The sequence below is a fragment of the Lepisma saccharinum genome, chromosome 10 (assembly GCF_977018435.1).
Source record: "Lepisma saccharinum chromosome 10, izLepSacc3.1, whole genome shotgun sequence".
NCBI classification, from domain to species: domain Eukaryota; kingdom Metazoa; phylum Arthropoda; class Insecta; order Zygentoma; family Lepismatidae; genus Lepisma; species Lepisma saccharinum.
The window spans coordinates 14,383,960-14,410,961 of NC_139238.1; the positions used below are offsets into that span (position 1 = coordinate 14,383,960).

A 27,002-nucleotide genomic window follows, 5' to 3' on the forward strand; every position below is an offset into this window, starting at 1 on the left:
CATAGGTTATATTCTTCTTATATATATATGCATCATTAAAAGGAAATCGTCTTCTTCATCTTCTTCAATATATATGAATTATTCTTCCAATAAGAAAAGCTTCTTCTTCTTTCCTATCTTTGATTTGGGAAAAGGCTTCTTCTTTTCTATCTTTGATTAGTGGAAAGGCTTCTTTTCTTCTCCTAGATTGGGAAAATTCTTCTTCTTTTCTTCTCCTAGTTTGGGAAAAAGCTTCTTCTTCCTTCCTATCTTTGATTGGTGGAAAGGCTTCTTCTTTTTTCCTTTTATTTGGGAAAAGACTTCTTCTCCTTTTTCGTCTTCTAATTTAAGAAAAGGCTTCTTCTTTTCTTTCTCTGGTTAGGAAAAAGGCTTCTTCAAATTTATTTTCTTTCCTTTTAAAGCATAATCTTATTTATTACATATATGTATTTATATAAATATATATGATCTTTCGTTATATGTACATTCCAATAGCGTCATCTGGCCTCTTTTACTGTATGCCTTATATATCTTATCTTTCCTTTCCTCGTGGGTCTTTGTCATTACTCCCCTGGCAATTCTCATAACTGCATTTACTACATGATTGTACGTCTATGACCTCTGGCTTATAGTTATTTTCTTATTTTGAAATATCATATCGTAAACCCAACGGATCATTACTTCTAACGGGCGGTTGGATAGTTTCCCCACCTTCTTGCCTTCTTCGTTCCAATATATAAAGGGTGTTTCATAAAGTGCGCAGTTTTTGAAAATGCAATAACTCAGCCAAAATTGCATGAAAGTTGACATTTTTATTTTTATTATTTTACACATTCACTACGATTTAATAAGTGAAAAGTGTCCATCATATGCCCGTATGCGATTTAAAAGTGAAAAATGATGTCGGACATATGTCCATATGGCATATTTCTTAGTTTCGCATGATCGGTTGCTTTGATCTCTTCCATCAACTGAACCTTGTAAAGGTGCATATGAAGGTCTTCTTTCAGTATTTGTAGCACTAAGGATACCGATATCCCCAACTGTTGTGAACGACGGCGAAGTGACTTCGCGGAGCTAACATTCACACTGTCTTGCACTGCACTACTGCAATGTTTTCATCTGTTCGACGACTATGTTTTCGCCAAGGCGAATTTATGGTTGCAACTGACCCGGTATCTCGAATTTCTTCACTAGCCTCCTAACTGTTGTTGCAGTGGGGGCATTGTTACGTCTGAAGATCGCGCGAAGATTACGAACTGTCTGTGCATAAGACAGTTCGTAATGTGTTTTCAAGATAACAACGCGTTGCTCGATAGTGAACCGCTCCATGACAACTCAACTGAACAAATTGCTCAAGTAATAATCGGAGTGAGTAGAGATTACGAAAATGATAAGAACAGTGTTGCGAACCTTCAAACAAAAAAATGACAAGCGATTTAAAAACTGCGCACTTTATGAAACACCCTTTATATTCCTTTACTCTCTTTCCTGCTAGCTTTCCCCCGCTTCTTTGACATTATAGATTTGGGGCGTCTAAACTGAGAGCAGCGCTGCCTATGGCCCAGTGCGTCTAATAAATGAGCGCAGCCGTAAGTGCTTCGTGGTGTCTAATTGAACACAGCGCCACCGAGGGACGGACAACCAAAAAACTGACGATTTTCTCCTCGTCAGAGGTATTAAATCAAAATTTTGATCACTAGGATCAAAATGGATACATTTCTGAATTCATTTGCTCACTTATTAACTTTCCCAATTGTTACATATATGAGCATATTCCGAATTATCTTAATTGGCTATTTACAACATTTTATTCACTCCTTCTATAATTGTTATACTCTTCCTTTATGTATTTTGCATTTACTGTAAGATATATATAATCACTCTTCTCCGCTCCTAGTTTCTACAATGAACTCTGCTCCTCTTTATATGGCGCGCTGCCATCTATCGTCGCTCTCGGGAAACATTTTTTCCTTGCATCTCTCATTGTGTCTTCGGAACTGGCAAGTGACAAACCAAGCTCGAGCGGGATTCGAACCCGGAACCCTTGGCGTCGCAGCGCGATGTGCTAACCACTCGGCCACAGGCTCTGGCTTAATCAACTTGAAAAATCTACTCAACTTGCAACATGGGGAGAAATTCTGACCGATATTGAAATATGTGCACACCTGGTGCGAAGGTTCAACTAAGGAAAAACACTGCAATGTCTGATTTCTTTCAGTATTGCATGATGGGTGACTTGACAACTCTCCAGCAAGGTGACTTTTTTTTCAGTTCAATTAAAAATAAGAAATTCTTTGTCAGTTTTCCTAACGTAGTAATTTTGGCTGTTTGGTTAGTCCACAAAGTGTCCCCGCGTATGTAAATTATTGTCAAATAAGCCGATTTCTTGATGACTATGCGAAACACGCCACACAGCGTAGCCATGTTTTTAAAAGTAGACCAATATGTATTCCAACTAATTTATACGAAAGTATCGAGTTTACGCTGCCATTGCTTTAATAGTAATTAATATAGTCACAATTAAAGTAATTGAAGCTACTGTGCTCTGGATGGACACATAAGAAATAGCAATTGATTGTAGATGTGGAAATACATTGTAATATGAAATGTATAGCATGCCTGCCAACCCCCAAGGCTCGATCAAACTTTTCCCCACTGAACAACTGCCTGTAGTACATTACATAAAACAAGAGTACCGATGATTCAGAAGACATAAGGCATGAAGCCCGACTGTACGCTAAGCATGTGAATTTATCGCATGTTAAGCCATACCTGGAATAGCTAGCGGGCAATGACTAACGCCAGTATAAATGTCAGCGCACTGTGGAGTATTGGTCATGTGGTGGGTAGCAATTTCGCTGACACATGGCGTGTTTTGAGAGAGGAGGAGGATTAAATGGGAAGCTGTACCTGGTATACGGTCGTCACGGTTGGTTCCAGCTATTCTCTCTCCCCTTTCTTCTAATGGGGACGAATTCAAAGCTTGAGAGTCGTCACCATTATTGTATTGCTTACACTCCATATTCTTGGGAAATGTTACCGAAGGTAAGAGGAAAGTTAATGAATTCCTTGCACTTTCAATGAATTGCTTTATTTTACTTCGCGTTTATGCCTCTTTTGGCTAATTACAAAGATGAGGATGAATGGTGATATGATGAAATAGATGGACACAATTTCAAAAAACACGTGGACAATCTCACAAGTCCCATATAGAGGATTATACTGACCATGCCTCCAGACGCTTGCCAGTCTGCAATACGCAGTCCAGGGTGTGCTAGGTGGAAGTGATGTTGACAATTCGGTGTCTTGAGAAGCGGTCGCCCCGTACCCCCCCCCCCCCCCCCCGTGCATCTGATCGGGTCATAAAGGCACACGTATAGTATGGAGGTGGTGCAATAAGCGCCATGCTCCGGTCCTCCAGGGTCACCTCCAGACACCCACCCAGTAAATGAGGTAGTGGGGTGAACTAAAAAACAGTTCGTACCTGGAGAATACCGGGCATCGTCCAGAAAAGCAACATAAAATATGAAAACTGCCGACCACAATGGTTAGCACAACGCCAGGGGTCCCGGGTTCGAATCCTGGTCTGGGCGTTCTTTGTGAGTGTCCCTTCATCAATTTTCATCATATCGCTCATTCTCATCGTTGCCGTTAGCCAAAATTGGCAGAAAGCGACGCTAAATAACAAAACTACAATGCAAATTATGTGAGTATTCGTATTTGCGTTAGTTCAAAGTTTATGGAAGGTATGCACGCACCAATATTTTGTTAAGAAAATCTCAGTTTCTTGTGAGTGTCTTTCAATTTGGTAATAGAAATGAACATTCAAAGCTAGTAATAAACGTTGTTCTCGCAGGGTAATATAACAAGAAGCTATTAAATGATACAAGTACGGGTCTGGCTTATAGCACACTTCTGAACCACCATCTTGGCCAAGCCCCGCCTTCGAGTTGTGACATCACAAAATTGCAGTAGATAAGACTAACAGCTCTAAACATAACGTGCCTAACCTAACAAGGAAAGCATTTATCATCAGACATCAGAGTACGACGGACGGAGCTTAATCAGGAAAGGTGGTTGAGAAGCGTGCTGTCAGTGAAATCCATAGGAATACGTGCCTTTACACGTCGCAGAACCGGCCGCCACTGCGCCACCGAACTCTCTGATCCCAAGCAACCAACTACTACTCGCGTCAGGTGTTCAGTTCAGGAATGCTCACTCAACGTTCGGAGGTGCGTGGAAACGTAGAGTCCAACGACTTGCGGCCCCGTGTGACGTCACGACTGAGTCATGTGATTGCGGGCACAGCTAGGAGAGGTTCGTCACGGCAGACTTCTTTCGGGTTCCGGAAGTATCCATCCTGCAGTTCATTGAATGAGCGCAGCTTTTTCGAGGCGAGGGAAAAGGTACTTTCGCGTACGCATTTTCTCTTTTTTAGAACAGACAGGTCGAAGCGCTGCGAACGGTGGAGAAAAGGACCCATTGATTATCCCGCAGTGACGTATCGCAGTACGAATACGTAGGTCTTAGGTTCGAATCGTGGTAGAGCAAGAATCAAAAGAGAACTGGTGTTCAATAAGTAGTTAGTTACAGTATTACTTCGTTGTCACCATGACGAAATGTGGGTGTAAAATGTGTGAGTGAGCGTTCTAACGAATAGTGTAAATTTAAGTCCACTTTACTCACAAATGGCGAATGGGACGGGGCATACAACTTCCCAGGTCATGTTTTTGTCACACTCTGTTCCATGTCCGGTCTCACAGACCTCTATTTTAAAATAAATATAAAAATACTTAACTGCTGAATGCTATAGGAAATATAATTTTTTTAGGTCTGTTAAGTTTGGTTAGCATGAATACACTTTAAATTTATTATTTATGCTAAGAGATCTAAATCTTACAAGCCGAACCTATCACCTTAGGCATTTAACCCTTAACTCACCACGTGCGGTCTCGCAGACCACTAGCGTTTATTGTTATTCTGTTGTTTGTGCGTAGGGGTGGGGTCGGATCCCACATCACTTCCTAAAGGATCAAAATCAGGGTCTGTAACACACACAGTAGACGATGAGCCAGGTAGTCCAGGTCCGGTCTCTGAGACCGCTAAGCACGAAAAAAAAGCTATAAATATTGCTCAAGGTCACGTTCAAGTGGGTACTGACGACGTAAACCAACGCAGAGTTAACATAAACAACAGAATAACAATAAACGCTAGCGGTCTGTGAGACCGCACGTGGGAAGTTAAGGGTTAAAGTGGAATCTGAGCTACAACGTGCCTCCACCGAGTATCAAATCCGGTACCACTACTCCATCGGGGAGTCCGCTGTATGTACAAATAAGCTAATTGGGACTGGACCTATAGTTTTAAGTGGAATCCCAGATGTGCAGTCACCCGAGTATCGAATCCGGTAATCCTTAGATTACAAGGCTACCACGTTATCGCTACGCCATCGTGGAGGCACGTTAAATTTCTTCACGATTTTAACCCCTCACTGCAGATAACTCAATGGCAGTAATAGTATAATTAATTGCCCTCTTTGTCTCTTCGTCGAGATTATATCAGGAGGTAGGAAAGCAACGGACAAGAACCGAAATATGAAAATGGATGGACGTAGCCCGTAGGACGCATATCGTAATAAAATAAGATGTAAGGGACTTTCACACCGAAGTGACGAGCGACACGGGACTCTCCAGTCTGTAAAAGAAGCGTTCACTGAGCATGCGCCACGTACTGATCGGGGCCACACGATACACGTTACTGAGAAAACAGCCCAGTTCGAGCGAACACGTGAAACTTGCCGTATCGCTACACGAAAGATTACATTTATGTGAAGGTTCGTGTGCAAGAGTTCCTTCTTTGGAAAGACCCTGCCGCGCTATCCCCCATCTTATTCACAGTTCAGAACGGTTATTTTTACAAAATCCTCATCGAGGAGGAGGGATTCTAAGGTTGCCGCTTACTGCCGAAACAGCTGTTTGACCGCAAGTCCGTATCAGCGCCACCCTTTGAGTTATTTGAATTATTTATACAAAATTGTCAGTGGCAAAATTCACTACATCTCCATTTCAGGGATTCCAATTCCCTATCAAGTCAAATAATGGAATTTTTTTAAAAAAAACTTTTTTATTGACTTCCCACCCAGTATAAGCCTTAGCAAGTGTTCCTCCCTAACATCCATCACAAATCATGCCATTTTCCGTATTTCTCTTATTTTTGTGTGCTGCGATATTATTATCTAGCTTTAATAATAACAACGTAAAATGCCCCGTTTTCTGCATGAGAAACCTTGGCAAATCGCATAAGTATTATCAAGCAAATTGTCCATCTCAACACCATGTTTACGCTGTTTTACATTACGAGAGCTTCAACCATTGAAACAAAACGCCAAACAAGCTGGTGGCATTGTCTGTAATATCCATTCCTTTAAAACACGTAGCATGCAAGAGAAACATTAAATGAAAACAGTCGTGGACGATTTGCTCAACAATACTTGTGCATCCCACTGTACGAGTGAATGGTCGGGGAAATTTGTAAAAAACATTTTTAAGAACTGGAAAATTAATGGGAAATTGCTAGTAGATATGTGGCACATCTATTTTATAAAATCTCGAATTGCACGTACTATTTCCCCTAATGTGATTGTTTTTTGCATTCCTGGAATACAAACTACTACATTCAATTTAATTTCAGACACTTATAGCATAAAACATCTGGAATGTACCCCTTATAAGAATAATCATTGGGAATTCTCCGATCCACGATACCGACTTTTCGGGATCCCGCGCACTGGAAAAGAGGGGGGGGATCTGGTTTGGTTGATTTTGTCTTTAGGTCCACTAAATATTCATGGAGAGGCTTAATCAGGACTGGATCTACAGTTCAAAGTGATATCCGAACCACCATGTGCCTCCACCAGGTATCGAACCCAGGGCTCCTTCGTTACACGGCGACGACGCTAGCACTACGCTATCGGGGTGGTCCCACATTTCGCGTTTGTTTTTAAAATATATTGAATAAATATCATTAATTTGTTTCGCATGCAAAGTTGAAGACTTGATATTTATATTAGCGTGTTAAAGCATTACAAAATGGCCTGGAATGTTATTTTAAAATACCCAGAAAACCTGAAAAGTCAGGGATTGAGTAATCGCGAAGATGAGAATGAGTGGATTGATTATACAGTGAAATTGATGATGGGACACTGACAAAGAACACCAAATGGCCATGCCGGGATTCGAACCCAGGACTCCTGGCGTCGTAGCGCCGTGTACTAACCACTCCACCGCGGAGGTCGGCGGGAAAAGGCTGGAATTTGGTGTGGCAAAAGCTAGCGGGAACCGTGATACATTTGTTTGGGGATGTAGGTAGTAGATACGTGCGTACTTTATATAGGGGGAAAATGGCAGTGGAGAGCCAACATCTGCCGGTGGAACTGGATGTGGGACCAGCTGTGTGCTATTGCTTGCCTTCGCGATAACTCATGCAAGCGGTGGCTAATAGCTTATCGCCCCGAGCTCTGCCCAAACGGAACAATTCCATTTTCCACTCGGGTATACAAACTGACAACGCCGCGCGCGAGACTAGACCCTGCCGTCGACGCCCAAGTCCTGAACTGCGGGTGGCACGACTTCCGCAATCAATACGCTCTCTGCGAGTTTTGTGAGAATTCCCCCGGCAAGGAAGCACACGATCTGGCCAGACCAGCCGCCAACTCGCCTCGTCGTTTATTCAATGCACTGCTTGGTTATCGATCAGTCGTGCCAACTCGTTCTGCCCGGCATTGCCAGGTGCCGTGTAGTTTTTTTGTTGTCTTTTTTTTCTACTTGTTACGTTGTTTCTCCAGGGATTCGAAGATAGTTTTCGTGCGTATACCCTGCACGTGGTCTCAGTACACAATCTTGCAGGCCAACAAGGGTCTGGCGTCTAGACCCACGGCCAGTATAATCCTTTATGTCGCCTCTGTTGTGTCGTCCAAATACTTTATGAATGTCCTTGCATTATTCCATCGTCGCGATTATCTAAAAGTGGCAGAAATACAACTAAATCAATCAGAATGTGCATTTGCCTCCTTTTCCCTTTAAATAACAGAGGAGGTAAATACGTTCGTACAGGTTTTTTTTTTTTTTTAAATGTAAAAACTTAACAAAATATTTTCGAGACCGGGCAACACTGCGTTCGTGGCAGTTCCTCCTCTTCGTCTGCTTCCGCCCGCTGCTTCGGTCGGCCTCGGCAGCCGCCAGGTTGCCACATGTGCTGGCCCCGTCGTGTGTCTTCTTTGACTGCACGCCGATCGACCCCCTAATTGGCGATGCGAGAGAGATTCTTCACAGCTTCGGGCTGACAATTGTCGAGTGGCGGCATGGTGAGGGGCGCTTAGCGCATTGCTATTGTGGTCTGTCTTGGGCTGCGAATACGCGTGTGGCGACACTGTAAGCTTTTATCCTGTTCCAACCCGTTGAGAAAACAAAAGTTATTACCTGCATGCAGGCCGAAGTCGCCGGCTGAAATGTTAATACGGCAGTCAACCTCAAATCAGTAACAGGTGATTTTGTTACTAAATGCAAGAGTTAGCAATTCTAGAAACGTTATCATTATGTATCTGTAAGGGAATTTTGGAAATATCACGTTAATTAGAATCGATTCGCGATGGAGCACAGTGCAAGTTCACAATTTCAACTTCAAGTGCAGTCCCGATTAACTTATCTGTGTATAAAGTTTCTAGAACTAGTGGTAGCGTAAAATTATATTCGTAGCGAGATTCATAGGTAAATTTAACACCAGTATTATTATAAACTACACCTTTTCCCAATTTTTTGGAAGAAGTGGATATATTACTGTTCGACAGGCGCCCACTGAAAATTGTATGTATCTACATAGTCAATTTGTGTAGTCATGCCACAATCTAAGAGCACAGTTTTCTTTTTATTGGGGCAAAATTACCTTTTTTGTCTCTCTTGATCTTAGAAAAATTAATTAATGCAAATGCAATCTCACCGGCTATTATTATTGCATAACCCGTAGAAAGCATCAGTTCATAGAATGCTTGCTGAGGTGATTGAATGATAAACAGAAAATAAAATTATTAATATCAAAATGGAAAACATTAATGTACGTACAAAATACGAAACTAAACTGTGATAACAATTACAATCTGTTGTTATAATTTCCAAAATTGGGTAAATAAAAGTCTTTAATTGTTCCCTACTCAAATTTCAATTATTACGCTTTGATGAGAATAATTTATATCGCTAAGAAAGGAAAAATATAGAATATGAAGCTGATATCTAAAAAATTCCATGCATTTTTATTTTTCATGAAATTTCGCTTTTTTTCGTTTAACTTGCAACTTTACCTTATCTTAAAGGACATGGAAGGAACTGATTTGGTTAAAAAAAAAACTATAATGTTGAGATCAATGGCAGACTAACTCTATCCAGTGTACTATACTTTATCTAAACACGAGTGTTCGACATTCATCATTAAGGCTCAAATAGGTTTCGATTACTAAGCAACTAAAGCTGCATAGTATTTGGGTCCATTGATAGCCACGGTTGGCATACGATTTCGTAGAAAATGACGCCACCACAGTTAACAGTTTGGATTTATAGTATCAGTTTGGATTTGTAGTATCGAACATAGTGTGTTATGTTGGAACCAAGGACGTATTTAGGGGGGTCCGGACCCCCCTCCCCCCAAAGACTTGCCAAATACTAAAATAAAATAATGAAAATATATTTTTCAACATAACTGTATTCGTTTGTACTATAATCGATGCTTATTTATTTCCTATTAACTCAGAAGGTAAGGGTTATTATTATATTTAAATCATACTGTTTTGAAGGACAGTGGAAAAGAAGATTTATGTATGCGTACTACTACTAATGATAATATGCATAAAATATTAATCAGGAACTTTACTTTTCGTCAACTGGATCTAACATCCTTTTTTATTATTATTATTTGATAAATATTCAATTCTTTATCTATTTGACATTAGTCTTCTTGTTTTTATACAAATTTTGGCCATCTTAAGTACACACAAGCTAGACAATCGATGTTATATCTATACTGTTATACCATATTTTTACGTATTCGTGTAATAATAAAAATACAATAATAATAAATTTACATATTTTAAATAATATCTTATTTAATTATAACTTATTTTAATATAAACATTATTATTATTATTGAGACACTTGGTTCGGACCCCCCCCCCTCCCCCCGAATATATATTTCTAGATGCGTGCGTGGTTGGTTAGTACCTAATCTCGCCTACGAATTTCCGGGAGGATGTTCGTGGTCCTTTTCATAATTTTTTTCATCCTCGTCGTCGCAATTTTCCGGAAGAAAAGCGACGTTAAGTAGCAAAATTTTCATCCACAGTGATCGCGGAGGTAAAAGAAAAAAAAGACTAACCACATGCAAGTATACTATGCTAGATTACGCTGGCCAAAGGAGCAAAAAATGCGACCTAAAATAAGAACAAATCCAAAGAAATTCGTTACGTCTTCGGGAATTGAATTTGGGTCCCTTGCATTCTCGCCAGACGTATCACTCGGTCCTCCACGGGCACGAGATATGGAACAATGCCATTACAGGTGTTCTGGCCGGTTCGGTGGTTAACGTTGCCGACTTTCGATCTCGCCACCGGGATTCGAGTCCCGAACTGGATATAGGTGTCCTTTGTGAGTGGTGTGTTCATGACTTTCATCACTCGTCCTCATCGCCGCGATGCGAACGCGCCAAAAAATAAGCTGCGCCACGAAGCAAATTGCGTCAGCCTTGTTAATTCCCATAAACATTCCTAAATGATGGCATTGTATTCCCGCTTGATCAATAGGGGAGTTCATGCGCATGCCAACTCGGTGCCGTAATGTAATTATTCACCGGCAGCATTCTGAATCTCTGTCAAAACGCGTAATTCCATTGCAGTGACACGCATTACAGCCCAATCAAAACAACTGAATACCGTTAAGATGTCGCAGTAAAGGTACCTGAACCATTCTTCGTTAATTAAAAAAACAACAACAAAAACACTCCCAGCATTATCGCAACAGAGAAACGTTGCAGCATTTATAATTTCCATCGGAATTGAAATATTGTGGATGCGTGCAGATGCACTGAATTTCCATTATTGATCCGCGAGGTTCCCCTCCTTTTTTCGTAGCTGGTTCTGACGTTCAGGCGCGCATCGTTTACAACAGAGCCCCCTGTACGCAAGATCCAGCAACATGCGGTCCTGTCATAACAGGTGGAGGAGGCTGTGGGGATTTCCCAGAAACGGGATGCCGTTTGCTTGCCTTCCAGCGTCCCTACTTAGCCCCTACTGCACCAGACTGAATATCGAATAGTATCAGATCCTTAGTAGCTATGAAAGTTGATGAAGCAAATGCTACGAGGAAACCCTTGGTTTCTTAAGTCCAACTCCATATTAAGGTCATTTGACACCAGAATATCTAGGTTTTTGCTGTTGAGTCCGATACAACTAATATTTACATCACACAAATGTGATTTAGTGAATTCCAAGATGTCGTTTTCAACGGTTCTACTAATTGAATTGCAGAGATTTTTGTAGCGGCAAGTTGCATAGGACTCGCATTTGGGAAAATCTCCGTTACATGTTAAGAAACCGCAAACATATACGTAGTAGGCCTACATTAATATAAAGGGTTCCCGCCTGGCCAAATGGTTAGCGCTCACCTTTCGTGCGTGCGGTCCTGTGTTCGATTCCCGGTGGGAGCCTACAAAACTTCGTCGTTGACCCAGCATCACGAGGACAATTGGGGAGCTACTTGTAAAGGAGAAGTAGCGGGCTCTTGTCTCGAAAGCCAGAAAACAGCGGCGATGGAACTCTATGCGCTGACCACGCGTCACCAAACGGTAAAGCTCATATATTTCTTTATTTGCTCTTGCAATCACTCGCTAGTGGAATTTTGTTTGGGAAATGAGAAATACAAAATATGTTAAACATGTCTTGCTTGTCGATAGTATCGGAGAAGAACAATTCTTTCAGCATTTCAAGTCACAATCCACAAGAAAACAAATACGTACAGAATTAACTTTTGGGCAACACAATCGAAAATCTAAGTTTCTGCACGTGTGGCGTCAACCCTGACAGATTATGGGATGACGCATTTTAGAATGTTTCAAGTTCATTTAACTGATTTGCCGTCTAACTATAGTTTTCTGTGATACAGTTAATATAAGTTGAAAACACTCAGGTTCGTTACATAATTTAGAATATAATTAGAAGTAAGCAATATATATATATCTATATCGAGAGCGTTTGAAGTTAATTTTGTGTCTAGAGGTTCCGGGTTCGAATCCCGGCCTGTGCATGGGTGTCCTTTGTGAGTGGCCCTTCATCCAATTTCATATCACTCTTCGCGATTAGCCAAAAGTGGAAGAAAAGCGAAGTAAAATAAGCGAAAATATTTAGCTATATCCCACACATTGTTACACACAACATCCGCCCTCTGGTTATGGCATCTGCAGTTCTTTGAAAATGCGACATTGTTCAGTTGTAATACAAGATTCCGTCTCTTGAAATCCTCCATTCTTGCCTCCCGCTTGGTGGCGCTGGGGAGCATTTTAGGGACGAGCGCACCAGCCGGCCTCCAAGAGCTTAGTAGGAGACGATTGGATGCTGCCTCTCTTTCTTTCTCCCAAGGCCAAGGTCTTCCCCTCCGATAGTGTTACATAACCCTTCCCCTCCCATCGCGGCGAGTAGGTAAGGGGAGGACGTGGGCGACCCACAACACCAGAGAGAATCATCGGCTTGGATTGGAGAAGACCGGGCGCACTGATTGAGGCGCAACAAGTGAAGGGGGCGCGCGTGCTGTTCCTTCAGTATGTATTTGGTCCGTTACGCCGCCGTGCTGTCACCCAAAGCCTCGACAATCATGGTGTAGAGACATGGGCGTCCGGAAGGGGAGGGGGGGGCAAGGGGAAATGAAAGTCACCAAAAAATATGTATTTCACACACATAATTTCATTTTAGCCACAATAATATGTGTTAATTATTGCTTGAACACCATAAATTCAAATTTAAGCAATGTTTTTTAGGGAACAACACTATTTTTGGGAAAAAATTGTCTTCGTTTGCCCCCCCTGGAAAAAAATACCTTCCTTGCCCCTCCCTGGAAAAAATCCTGCGGACGTCCATGTGTAGAGATTGCCTATGTTGTTCTTCAGCTGGTGCATTTTGTAATGTATGATAAATATCTCCCTTATGCATTACCTACAATGATCATTGCAGTACCAACAGGAATTAAGTATCCACATGAATATCCATCCTACATAAATGAACGTATTCCCCATCAATAATGTGAACACTAGGATTCATCTTATTTACCATAGGTGTAATCACATGAATGGTTCTAGGAAACTACTCATTACACGTATTACATGATACTATGTTGTGACCCATTTCCACTACGTTCTATCTATAGGTGCAGTATTCGTCATTAGAACAGGGCTAATTCACTTATTATTTCCTTATTTACAGGAACAACAATAAACCCAGCCTGATTAAAAATACAATTCATTTCAATATTTATTGGAGCTAACATTCTTCCCACAACATTGACGAATACCACGACTATATTCAGATTATCCAGATGCATATACAATATGAAATTATTAGGAGCATAGGGAGCGTGGAGGTGATGTAATCAGCAACACGCTCCATCCGTCTTCCATCTCCTCCAGGATTACTCCTTTGCTTGGGTCAGCGCCTCGAGTCCCATCGCTGACTTTCGATTGATTGATATACTTCGCTTTTCTGCCACTTTTGCCCCATCTCGAAGGCAAGAATAAATGGTGATAAGATGGAATTGATGAAAGGGCAGTCACAAACATACATGGACAGGGCACAACATTAGCCCCATACAGGATTATATTGCATGTGAATCTATGGGATATTAAAAAGTTAATAATAATTGGGTTTTGTCTCGGTAGAATGACGTCAGAGCCTCGTTAGTCTGCAAAATGAAGCCCAGGGTGCACTACATGGGAGAGGGTTCCAAGTGTTCATACAGGACAGTAGCCAGAGAATGTAAACAAGTTTTGAAAAGTTAAAACATTGCAGAATATACTGGAAATTGATTTGAACTATCTGCTTTTCGACAAAATGAGTGATCTGAATTTTTGGATTTCCAAGAATATTATCGTTGATATCAGGGGCAGACGAAACTAAAAATAATTCAGGAACCAGCAAACCATCTTTTTTCTTTCTTTGGTTTCAAATATTGGCTAAGAAAGCCATGGATTTAACTAAAGCCCCTATCACACTGAACTGGATTTCTAGTAGGAATGCCCTAGTTGGCGCTGAATTAACTTTCTAGGTAGCAGTCGTGGCCGCCTAGCTGACTGCTTGACTGGTTTTAAGGAATAGAACATGTTCTAATTGCTACTTGCTTTCCTCGACTGGATTCCGTAGAACAGCCAATCAGAGCAAAGTTTCGCCATGTGAATATAAACTGTGTGTGTGCAAAGGAGCGTTTTTGTCTGTGGTTTCAGAGTGTTACTCCAGCAATGTATAACGTATACAGCATGAAAGGTGCGTGGAGTTACACCATCTATGCCAAGTGCACGATGTTTACATTTGAAACAACTAAAATATTCTTCCATACGTGTACAGTAAACGTTGTAAAGTATGTATTTAAGCAGCGCCATTGTGTACCTAATAACGTTTTATACGAAACGTTATTCCTCTCGGTTGAATAGTTATCGGCTTTTAAATATGTGAAGTGATACATTATTTACATCTCAAGTGGCCGCCATTACAACTTCCCTCGTATGGGAACAAAAGTCTATCGACAAGTACACTGATAAGTATCGTGTGAGGCGAAAACTAGCAAATTGGTAGCCAGTCCAGCGCCAACTAGGGCATACCTACTGGAAATCCAGTTCTGTGTGATGCGGGCTTAACAATAAGAAAAGCTATGAAATTTGATATTACGATATGTAATTTATTAGCTAATACAAGATTGGACTAAAAGTAATTAATTCGTACACTAGAGTGGCTTTCCTAAAGAGGACTCGACTGGTAAAAGCATCAATAACTATGCAATACATTCTAAAATATGGTCAACTGATCCCTGCACATTTTAAAATTATGTTAACATCAGTGTAAAAAATTATAATGACATGTTTATTATTCTGATTTAAATAACACACTTGATACAGAAAACGCACAAATATTACTGTACTTGTTATTTTTAAAAAAAGGTAATTGAAATTTTTGTAAGCGAAATCAAAATATTGAAAAGAAAAATACAACTAAATTTTAAAATTCAGGCACCAGGTTAACATTTTCAGGCACCTTGCATTTTTCTACCCCTGGTTAATGTTATTTCTTAGTCTGTAGTGTGTAAACTCCTTTTTTTTTTTACTATGTGAGTGACTAAATTTGCTTCTACAAGTTTTAACTTGAGATAAACTTCTTTCAGTTAGATTCTCAGGGTGTCTGCTCACCGGGAATTATGTGAAAAATTAATCCAAATCCCATTGAATTTATATATGCTTAATAATGCCCTGAGGCGAGTTTTTCACAGTTTAGCTATAATTTTGCTCGAGGAAGGAAAAGGAAGCTGCTTGGAAAATAAAACCGAATTCTCTCAATACGTTTTCTTTGTTAGTGTCCTTTACAGAATAATCTATCTGAAAGGTGGAAAATTATTGCAGGATAATAAATATTGAAGTTATTAGGTAAATTTGAGTTTGAAATTTTTATAGAAGTTACAGTTTTTTGTAGATTAATATATCCCGTAACATTTGAGACGTGTTTTTATGTATTTTGAGTCCTAGTATGTGAAATGTCAAATGTAAACTCTGCACCTTAAATTAAATATTTTAAATACAGGGTGATTCACAGAAAACTAACACATATCTTTCCTAATTTATTTCAACAAGAATGTTGCTAAACACAATTACTTGGAGAATTACGAGGTATTCTTGTTTCAATAAAACGGCAAACAAATGTGTTAGTTTTATATGAATTACCCTTTATACACCGTTTAATTGAATTGAATTTGGATACATTGGAATCGCACAGACATTTTATATTGTTAATATATGTATTTGTGTGTGTGTGTGTGTGTGTGTGTGGGTGGTGAGAGGCGGTAACACATAAGGTTGAAATAGAGAAAGCATCTGCTTGTACCCTTGAATTTTTGGAAAGAACGCCTTGAAAACCGGGAATTATACTTGAATTTTATCATGATCGTAGAGTAGCCAGCCTGATTCTCTAAATTACTAATTTATACATGTAGCGTAGTAATTGAATTTATTAACAGTGTATGGAAGAAATTGACTAATGTGCATATGTTTTATTCTTTCGTTACAGAAACTGCACGATCCTCTATGGGCCTTTCTGTCAATCTGTACAAACCATCTGATTATGATAGGTTGGCACTGTCTCTCGTTTCACCATTGCCCAACGAGCAGGATTTTGCAATTAATGTCTGTACCCTTCTGTCAAATGAAGGAAAGCATACCCTCCGACTGGACAAATATCCCAGGCTAATTGATTTCCTTTTAGCACACACAGGAGTATTCAGCCACAGTAAGTGTTAATTTTATTTGTTCGGTGCTTGATTTGTTCATAATAAAAAAGAGTTGCAATCTAGAGTTGCACTTACTTATATGTTTGTGTAATCTACTTATACGTTTGTGTAATCTCTGGTGTTAATATAAAAGGAATACTTCTGAATACATATTCACAGGGTTGTACGCAATGCTTGTTCTTATTAGGGTTCTATAATTTTCTTCCCTTATTGATAGCCACCTGACCAAATGTAAGGGAAAGGTTCTCCCATTGGTTTAGTAAACATTTTGTATTAATTTTACAATAAAATAACACTAAGAACTGGACAAATGCTGCAATGTTCAAGGAAGCTCTGAAAGTTTAGTGCTCTAGTAGATAACTTATAGATATACACAGCAGATATTGTTTTTTTGTAATTATAGTTAGATTTTGATGCTAATTTAACATTTTCACTCCATGTTTTCTTCATTTGAAGTTGTGTCTTATGTGTGATGTAATCAAAACAGAAAAAGATTGTGTGCTAACATTTATTACACATGAAATTCAAGCTTTTACAAAACACCACCTTCAAATTTAAACCCCTTGGATAACAACACATTTTCATCAGTATCCATACCACTTATCAAAAAAAAAATTCTGCGGGTCATTTTTGGTGACCTCTTGAGGGGATGTCCTAATCTCTTCTGCCCAGGCAAACCTGTTCCCTTGATCAGTTTTTTCAGCTTGGGAAGCAGGCAGTAATTGTCTGGAGCAGGGCCCCACGAGTATGGAGGCTTCAGAAAGACAGGTGTGTTAAGCTTGGTGAAGTTTTCAGTCGCACAAGGGCACTCGGGGGAAGGGGGGGGGGGGGCATTATCATGGTAGAGAATCCAGCAGTTGTTTGCTTGCCACAAAGGAGACCTCTTCTGTCACACTGCATCACAAAGGCATGGCAAATTGGCAACATATGCCTTGTCTTGCCTAGTTTAACACGGAGTTCAGTACTCAGCCTGCTTCTCTTTCTGCACCACCATCCCAATCGGACAGCACAACTTTACACCAACAGTCGCCCACACAAAGCCACCGTACATCTTACTTCTGCTAGCTACACTAGCAACTGTGTGCTGTGTCACACGTTAGTCATTATCTCTGCACAACATGAGTGCCAACTACAAGGCAACAGAAAGTAAAGTTTGGTTTATTTCTAGCTGTACCATGTATATGTGGCTGGCAACTTGTTAAAATGTATTTCTTATAATTCAAATATAAATTATTTTTTTGAAAAACATTAATTGAAGGTAAATGCCATTTTGGTCATTATTGAGTTACAAAGTAAAAAGAGCATTCTTCAATTTTCATGTGTAATTGCCATGTTGTTCAATTTGCAATAGACTTATTGACCTTCTGAAATTGGTAAACAAAACACGAAAACAATTTATGTGTAGTGTAGCTTCTAATAACCTTTCTGCTTAAGAAACTCAATAATGACAGGTATGTCTCTTACCATGTTTTAGCTCCGAGCCTTCAAATATAATCGGATAATTACTATGGATATTAGAATCAGTGTACATCAAAATTCAATGTGTAGATTTACGCTGTTTAGAAATATATTATTATTATTAAGCGTAACTTCAGTAACAGTAACAAAACAGCAGCAGGTTTAAAATTGTAGTATTTTTTGACAACTTAAAACTGAACCCAGTCATATTGACAGCTTGAAACCTTTCTCTAATAATATTGTTTATATGGTCATGTACCTGGTTTCTTATGCATTTACATATAATCCTAATTTATTAGTTGCCTGTTCTAAATGCTGGCCCCTGTGGTGGAGTGGTTAGCACGCTACGATGCCGGGGGTCCTGGGTTCGATTCCCAGCCTCAGCATGGATGTTTGTGAGTGTCCATTCATCAATTTCATCATCGTGTCATCACTCGTCCCCATCTTCGCAAATTAGCTAAAAGTGACACAAAAGTGAAGTAAAATATGCTAAATCAATCAAAACCTATTCTAAATATTTCTCAGTTCTATATATTAGATACATGGTGCATAGGTGCATGTCAGGTTGGTTTTGAATACAGCTTTTAATTGTTGACAGTTGTGATTTTCTCCTGCAAGTAGGGTGATATTTGTTGTTCATGAAATGTAATATGAAAATAATAACTTGTTTTCTTGTATTCATTACATAATTTTTTAATATGTTTCATTTTTCTTGCAGCATCTACTCGCGAATTGTTTAATGATGTGTATGCCCGCGTTAGGAGTAGACCCATGGGACGTTTCTGGTCAGATGTGGTTGAGGACCCGGACTTTTGGGAGTTGACGGATGAGAACTTCATCAGCAGAAGCAAGATAACAGAGGAGCCGCTACCCCTTCCCAAGAAGCCTAGTGAAGTTGAACTTGCCCTGAATGCTCTCGGCTTAGGTGTGAATGTTGAGGAAGAGGCCTGTGAACGTTTGAGTGTGAAAACCGAAAGTGAGGGAAAGGTGGAAGATGAAGACGTTGGGGTGGATGCCGAGAAGAAGTTGGAAGGTGACGTTACAGAAACGGACGACGGTAAGAAGGAAGAGGAAATGGAAATAGACGAACAAAGTCCCGCGAAAGAAGATGAGGGGAAATCTGCTGGTGATGAATGTTCGGTGACGAGTGAAACGAAGAAGGATTCAGAACAATGTAAAGCTAGTGATAGTGTTGAAGTGACAAACAGCAGTGTCGATGTTCCTGTCGTGGGTGACGATGTGAAGTCCGAGGACTTGAAAGAGGAGACTGTTGAGCCTAAGAAAGAAAGGGAATCGTGGCTTAAGATCGACGAATCGGACAGGGAGTTGTTCTGCCTAGGAAGGACTTACGGCACACAGGACTTCATGGGGCAACGTGTTCTACAAATTGCCACAATTCTAAGAAATCTTAGCTTTGAGGATGAGAATGTTACTGTAATGGCAAAGAACACTACACTCTTAAGGTAAGCTATACACTTGTTCAGTGTGATCATTATTGCATAGTTAATTAACAAATTAATTTGAATATAGAATATATATCATAACAGGGAAACATAGCCTTCGTCGTCTTCCCTTTGAAAAGGGATGAGATATAGAGAAAAATCAAGACTGAAGGAACAAACTGTGAAGGAAGGGGGAGTGACATGTGACAACACTGCTTGTTTTACTTGGGAACTCCGACATGTGTAAACGAAAAGCCTGAGTTTGTTCTTTGATTGTGTGGGCTTTAGGTTGAAAACTCCACCATTATTTCTAATCTCAGTACAACCCCCCCCCCCCCAACTCCTTTCACAGTTGGCTCCTTCAATCTTGACTCTGATCTTCCTCTATATCTCATCCCTATTCATACATCTTCTTTGGTACCATCCTCGTATATTTGTACCACCCATTCTGCCCCATCTGTTGTGTGTTGCAGTTTTTTGGCGTCTGTCGTTTTCCTCGTGCCTCATCCATTACTTGTTTTATTCCTTGTTTATTACTAGCTCTTAAGAAAACTCATCTGCATTTGTTTTTTCCTCTTATCATTCATTTTATCTTGTCCAACTTTATGACATGAGATATTTTTGGGACATGATAATAGTGGGCATTCACAATTTATTTGGTGCATTTCAGTCATTAATAATTATGGTCTGAATTTATGGGTAATTACATTTTTTTTCTTTGTATGTAGCCAAGCAAAAATGTACGAATGACATCCATGAATTTCAAGTTATATATTTGTGCATATTTTGAGTAATATGGTGAAACCTCAATTTTACGTTCCTCGGGGGATCAAGCTGAAAAAAATGTAAAATCGAGGAAAATTTCTTAACATTTTTCTATGTTGGGACCATCAAAATTGAATGTATAATGCGGGAAAATGTAAAATTGGGGTTTCACTGCACATGTTTTCCATTTACAGTCCATAATTTTACATAAAATGAGCTAGTTGCACCAATTCTCTAGTTTTCAACGAGTATATTTGCAGGACAATCCTTCAGCATGTAATGTTGCTAAAAAAAAATTGCTGATTTTTATCTGAATGTGATAGACCCTTCACCATACTTTCATTTAATCTTGCTTTACGCCATGACATTGCACTGCAGAAGTTAAGGCTCCATGTGAACTTCCACTACTGCCATATTTTGTAATAATCTCCTGATTAGTGACTGTAGGTCAGTATTTTATATTGTGGTTCTGACAGAATTTTCGAGAAATCCACTGAAAAATAAAAAGTAGAACAAGAATTAAGGAAATGCACTAAAATTACAAATAAAATATTATTGCATATTTTAAAGATCCAAACAAGTTGTCCAGATGCTTCTTTTACTATTCGTGCTGAAATGCACTCAATAATTTGTTACCACCCTTACAGAACTTACTTTTGGGAGGAAACATAGTTTCCCATTGCATTTGGCTATCTAGATCAGGACCTCCCCAGTGACATAGTTGTAACCTTGATCACCTTTCAAGTGAAATGCACTGCTGAAACCATCATGGGCAGTATGGTGGCTAATTTGCCCTATTGTTTGTAAGTGATGGCGCCAGCCTGACATGAGTGGGGAAGGCTTCAGATTTCGGAGTCAAATTCTTGGGGAGCTAACTAATACCGACTAAAATGTAGTTACTTCATACTTTGAGAGTATAATTTTACTGTTTGCATATTTTAAAATCAGAACTCAAGATAAATCATGAGATGTTGCATTTTGTTCCATATACAAAAGTACTTTTAGGCACACAAATCTTTTATGTCAAATAAAATGCAATAATTATATGTTTCTTTTCCTAAGCCATTATTGAGTGAAATAATATCAGTCTTACTATTCATGTGAAGAGTACAAAATACACCATAGAAACTACACTCATTACATTATCAACTCGCTGGATATTCATATAAATACTACACGTAACACTACTTCTATGTAAACAGTGTAACTAACTTGTTGCTAAAATGAGAAAATGAGCGACAGCAAGAAACTACGATAAGATAGATATGTCTGTTTTTATGAGCAGCCACAACCTTTTTTAAATCCAAAGATTTTGCAAGCTCTTCAAAGGACAGAACAGATAGAGCACTCAACCTCTCGTCATCAATTAGATTTCGAAGGTTTGTCGCAAGCAACCGTTGATGGGGATATGAACATTTCAATAACACAAAGCTTATAAAGTTCGTAAAAGAAAATTTTGAATGTTTCAATCATTGCAAGCAGCTGCTGAAGGTCTATATTTTGGTGTCCATTCTGCCTCATAGTGTGCCATGACTCTGAGTTGTTCAAATCACAACAGTAGTAAACGTGTAAAGATTATAGCTTTTCATGCTTCAGAAAAGTGGCACTAACTGAATAAAGTAGGCATCAAATAAGCGAAAACACCCTTGAATAGAAACTGTATTAATGATACCATTTTCTTTTCCATGATGAAATATCTTCCTTTTCTTGTTCAACGACTGGAATTCAGAACTTAGGGCTTAAAATGGGGGAGGAAGTGAGAAATACTCGTATCATCCACTTAGGACATGTCACTCTCAAGGAACAAAAATATTGCAAATCCACCTCCACTATACGAGACAAATATATTGACATAAAATCAATGAATATATGTAGTTGCAACTCTTGCACTGGGCATTTTGGTTAGAGAAGTGACTGCTGAAGATTATAATTTTATTTCAGAATATATTATGCTCTGAATATTGATCAGAATTGGATCAATAGTTTTATAAGGTGTGCTTCAAAGATTGATTCTTCTGCACGGAATCAAATTTTGTCACTTTGATGCAGAAATTATTTTCTAACATCACTAATAATAATTAATTAGCATGTAGGCCTAGGCTTGCGAAGAATGAAATTTGCCCAAGCGTGCTGATTCTTGCATTGTTTGCAAAAATGTTTACTTGATTGGATTTGTATTAAGATCCACTATATACACAGAAGCTAACTGTAACGAGACTATAGCTTATAGTGGAATCCGAGCCACTTAATGATATGTGCCTCCACCGGGGATCAAACCAGGGACCCCTTAATTGCAAGGCAGCATTATTGCTGCTAGATAACGGGAGGTCCAATTTTAATATTTCCAATTCTTAACGTTTAAGAATTAGTTACTTTGTGTACTCTTTGATTTCTTAACGTCCTATTTCTCCGTCTTGAATGATAAGGGTAGATATAACGATGAAAACAATGAGAGAACATCGATAACACTCATAGCATTGTCGGTACTCGAATGAGGAAATAACAAACAGAAAATAACATTGACGTCTCTTTAGATGTTAGATTTATTCAGAAATATAGCAATACGATTTGTGGAGCCTAATAATGTACACGTTTAGCTGCATATGCCAAAAATTAAAGAACCATCTCACAGACACTGAATATGTCATCCACCTACGAGGCAGGTAACAGATTTTGTAGCAAGTTTGGCTGGCACTCATGATTGGCCCATTACATAGTATCAGATGGTAACCACTGCTATCCAGGCATATCTGCATATATTTTAGAACACATCGTATTAAAACTAACATTGCGATCTAACTGAACTAGAAAATGTACTTGAACATTGTACTTGCCTCAATGGAATTTTAATATTGGAAAATGTAAACTTAAACTTCTTAAGTTTTCGATCAAAATGTGTTTTATCGTACTACAAAAATCGTGGGGGGCTACAGGGTGGGGGGGGGGCTGAGGCCCTGTTGTTTGTTCTGGCTTACCTGGTTGGTAGATATTCTGGGACAATATGATCTGTTCATTGCAACTATCCAGGCCAGGCATAGGCACACTCGTGCAATTCAGAGTACTCACTGTTCTGGCTCTGCTCCATTCCTCTATGTAAACAGTTTACACCTCACTGCTGAATTGTTTGTTTACTCAGTTTGTCAAGGTGAACTTTGCACCTGGGATTTGTCTTCCACTTCCTTATTGGTCATTTCAGGAGGGTTTTGTCACTAGCAATCCTTTAGAATTTTCGAGAAGTTGTCGTTTCTGAGTTACTGACCTCCATGAGCAATGAAAGGGATTGGTGCAAAGCATCTGACAGGGTTGGCAATGTAATTTACTCGTTGCTTTTTTTATGTAAATTATGCGCAATTTACTTCGCGTAGAAAACCAATTTTTTACGCATTAAAAACTAATTTTCTTTTGTAAATTATTAGTATAAAACTACTTTTTATTATTTACGTTTTACAATTAATTTTCATACATATTTCAGTACATTCTTTTCTGTTGTTTATGCAGCCACCTCGCACTCATTAACAGATTTTAAAAATTGAACTGCCCTCACATATTTTTAAAAATTGAGAAATCAGTTGATACATAGGTCTTGCACTAGTACTTGTATAGTTATGTATAACATAACATAATGATTAATGACAATTTACGTGGATTTGATTTCAAATTTTCAGTAACAGTTTCAAATTCCTTTTTCATATGTATTATACACTTGCATAGGCTAATTATGATATGAATGTGAATATGGAATTTTGTAAAATTCTAATATAAGAACACATACAAATTCAGATGGAAAGTTTTTTAAACCTAGTTTTGTTTTCTGCAACTTCCAACCGTCATACATAAGAATAACTATAGCAAAAACCATGTTTCTTTAAATTTTTATGTTTGATTCTAGTTTTACGTACTTTACATTTTATACATATTTTACGCGCAATATACGTGTCATGTACACATGTTTTCTATGTGTAATTGCACAACCTTGGCATCGGAGAAAAAGTTGGTATTGTGGTGAGATGTAAACATTTGAGACAGATTGAGAATTATTGTAAAGGAGATAATCTGTATAGAGCAATAATTGGATTATACAAAATGCTTAATATTCACCTGCGAACCACATGTGCATTATTAGAACTAAGTGGAATTGTAGGTTAGGGGCACCAGGTTTAGAGCTCTTTGCATTTAGTTTTAGTGACTGTCAGCAGCAGGATGTGGCCCCCACCAAGGCTCAAGTGTTGCATCATCTCAACAGAGGTATGAGAAACCTTAAGTAAAACTTTACTGTACTCTTACATGTACAGTAAATCCACATTTAGAGTAAATTAATGTTAAAAATCAAAGCAGTGACAAGAGTTTAAAAAAAGAGAATGAAACAACTTTGGGTGTATATTTCCTCCATGGCTAATAAAAGTACCTCTGTGGTGGTTCATTTTTTACATTTTTTTTTCTTTTTTCTTTTCAAAAATATTTGATTTACTTATCCTATACAGTGAAGCCTTGGCTGTAGGTTTTAGGGGACTAAAAAACGTATAGTCCATTGTTTTTTTTTTCTAAGAGCACAGAAATTAAATATATATCAAGCAGGAATATATTAAGTCCTGGAATGCAAATTTTGAGTTCCACCATATGTGGAAAGTACATTGTTGTTGCAGAAATGAATATAACAGCAAACTTTATGACTTTTTAGTGCATATATTTACATATTTCTCCACTTAAACTATTTGTAGAACGTAACTACATGTATTACCGTAAGTATGATTTTGACACATGCAGAATGTGGTGAACAGCTAGCAGCAGCCATAGAAAAATGGAGGTATATGCTAACAACACCAAAGCTAACTTACGTAACCTACTTGAGGTTTAGTGCTCAGCTCAGCTTGCTCAGCGGAAAACCATGATGTCATAGCATTACTTCTGACAGAGTTGCTAAAGCTGTTGCTAGTCGCTCGTCAGGAGATGTACTATGCAGAAATTTAAGCAATAAAAGCAAAAATTGAGCCTTAATTTTTTCTTGAATTTCTGTGTTTATATATATATATATATTCATGTTTTTTTGTTTGTTGTATTTCACTTGGTAGTGTAGTTATTATCATTGTTTTCATTTTTGTCTCCATATTCCGTAGGTGTATCTTACAGCTGTGAGAGTGTTAACGTTTCCTATCATATTTTCAGGTTTCTGTTGCTGTGTGCCCAATCTAAGTGGAACGCTTTATGCCAGTTAGGCCTTGATATGCTGGGAAATGTAGCAGGTGATATTTTAGTAGAAGATCCTTTGACAGATCAAATGTCGGCAATGCTCATAACAACTGTGTCCAAAGGGTTGAGTTCACCAGATCGTTTTGTTGCTTTGTCTTGTTTGGAAATCCTCAATAAGATTTGCCAAAATGATGACAATGAAGATGTGATGTTGAAGTGCCTAGATCAAAAGGTAATTGTATTCTCTTTTTTTAACAAACAGCTGTATGCTTTGTACTTTAGGTTGAAACAAATAATAGTCTGTAAATTGATAAGGCAGAGTTGCAATGTAATGGTTACATTCTAACTAGGGCTAAGTATCGGTTCAATTTTTTTCGCTAATACCAAAGATTGATTGATTGATTTGCTTTATTTTACTTCGCTTTTTGTGCCACTTTTGGCTAATTTGCAAAGATGGAAATGAGTGGCGATATGATGAAATTTATGAATGTACACTCTCAATCATCCATGCCCAGGTCGGGATTCAAACCTGGGACCCCTGGCGTCATAGCGCAATGTGCTAACCACTCCACCACGGGGGCCGGCGATGATACCAAAGGTTTTGAGTGGCTAGAGCGGCCAAGAGAAACAACTCATTTGTCTTTTCAAAGGTTTGTTCACCCTTGCTTGTGACAGGCTGGGGTCCTGCACAAGAATTCCATGTACATTTCCGAAAATGATGCACCCTCCTGGGAAGCAGATGAAAAGATCAAAGGCAGGACTAAACTGAAAAGCGCTGTACCCAAACGTTACATTCAAGGCATGCTCAACACTATGGGGAAATAATAGAAACCATTCATTGCCAATTCTTGCTCGCAACCCGTGGGTTACGAACGTGACGTTTTCAAAACCAGCATTATTATAATGCTAAGCTCATTCCTGAGTTCCTGGGAAAGGGATGAATGTCGCTGTGGGAGTACCCGATGCCGACACTGCAGTGACTTGTTTTTATTGCAAATGACAGAGAATAATGGACAGCAAGGCATATACGGAGCTGCCAAATGAGCATTAAATATGTGTATATTTTACGTCATTTTCCTCCCTCCCACGTTAATCCAAACAATAAGAATGTTGTTTACATTTGTATTTATTTTTTGCATTCCTTGTGCAAGCTGTACGCTATATCCACTACATACATTTTATTTTACACACTATAATTTTCTCTGGCAGCAACACTTATAATAATACACCGATTTTTTGTGTGTGTCTGCAACACTTTAACAATGCTTGCAACATTTCAAAAACTTCTTTTTTTTTTTGCATCCACTGGGGGTAGAAAAATGTTCACATAAAATGTCACAGGACATTTTAAGGATATAAATCTTATATGAGAATAGTTTAGGAGTATTTGATATCATTAATACTAATGTGATGTGATGAGTTTTGCAACTCAGTAACTAGCCTTTGTTATTTTACTGGAATTATACAAGTATCGGCATCGATATCGGTTAAGGTATCAGAATCGATATATATTTATCGGCAAATGGTGGCTTGGTATATTCATGCTATAAGCCAGTTTTATTCGTAAGGGGAGGGGACAGGGCCATGTCCATGTATT

General features: G+C 38.8%; 1 protein-coding gene across 8 annotated transcripts in view; it reads left to right on the plus strand.

Annotated features, from left to right (window-relative positions):
* Positions 1–27,002, plus strand: part of Bap170 (Brahma associated protein 170kD) — a 138,591-nt gene that overhangs the window by 66,095 nt on the left and 45,494 nt on the right. For all 8 annotated transcript variants that reach the window (XM_083129565.1, XM_083129559.1, XM_083129562.1 and 5 more), the window contains exons 5-7: positions 16,334–16,552; positions 18,730–19,474; positions 25,382–25,637. In XM_083129565.1, the coding sequence (XP_082985691.1) occupies positions 16,334–16,552; positions 18,730–19,474; positions 25,382–25,637 (1,220 nt within the window). The remainder of the gene's footprint in view (positions 1–16,333; positions 16,553–18,729; positions 19,475–25,381; positions 25,638–27,002) is intronic.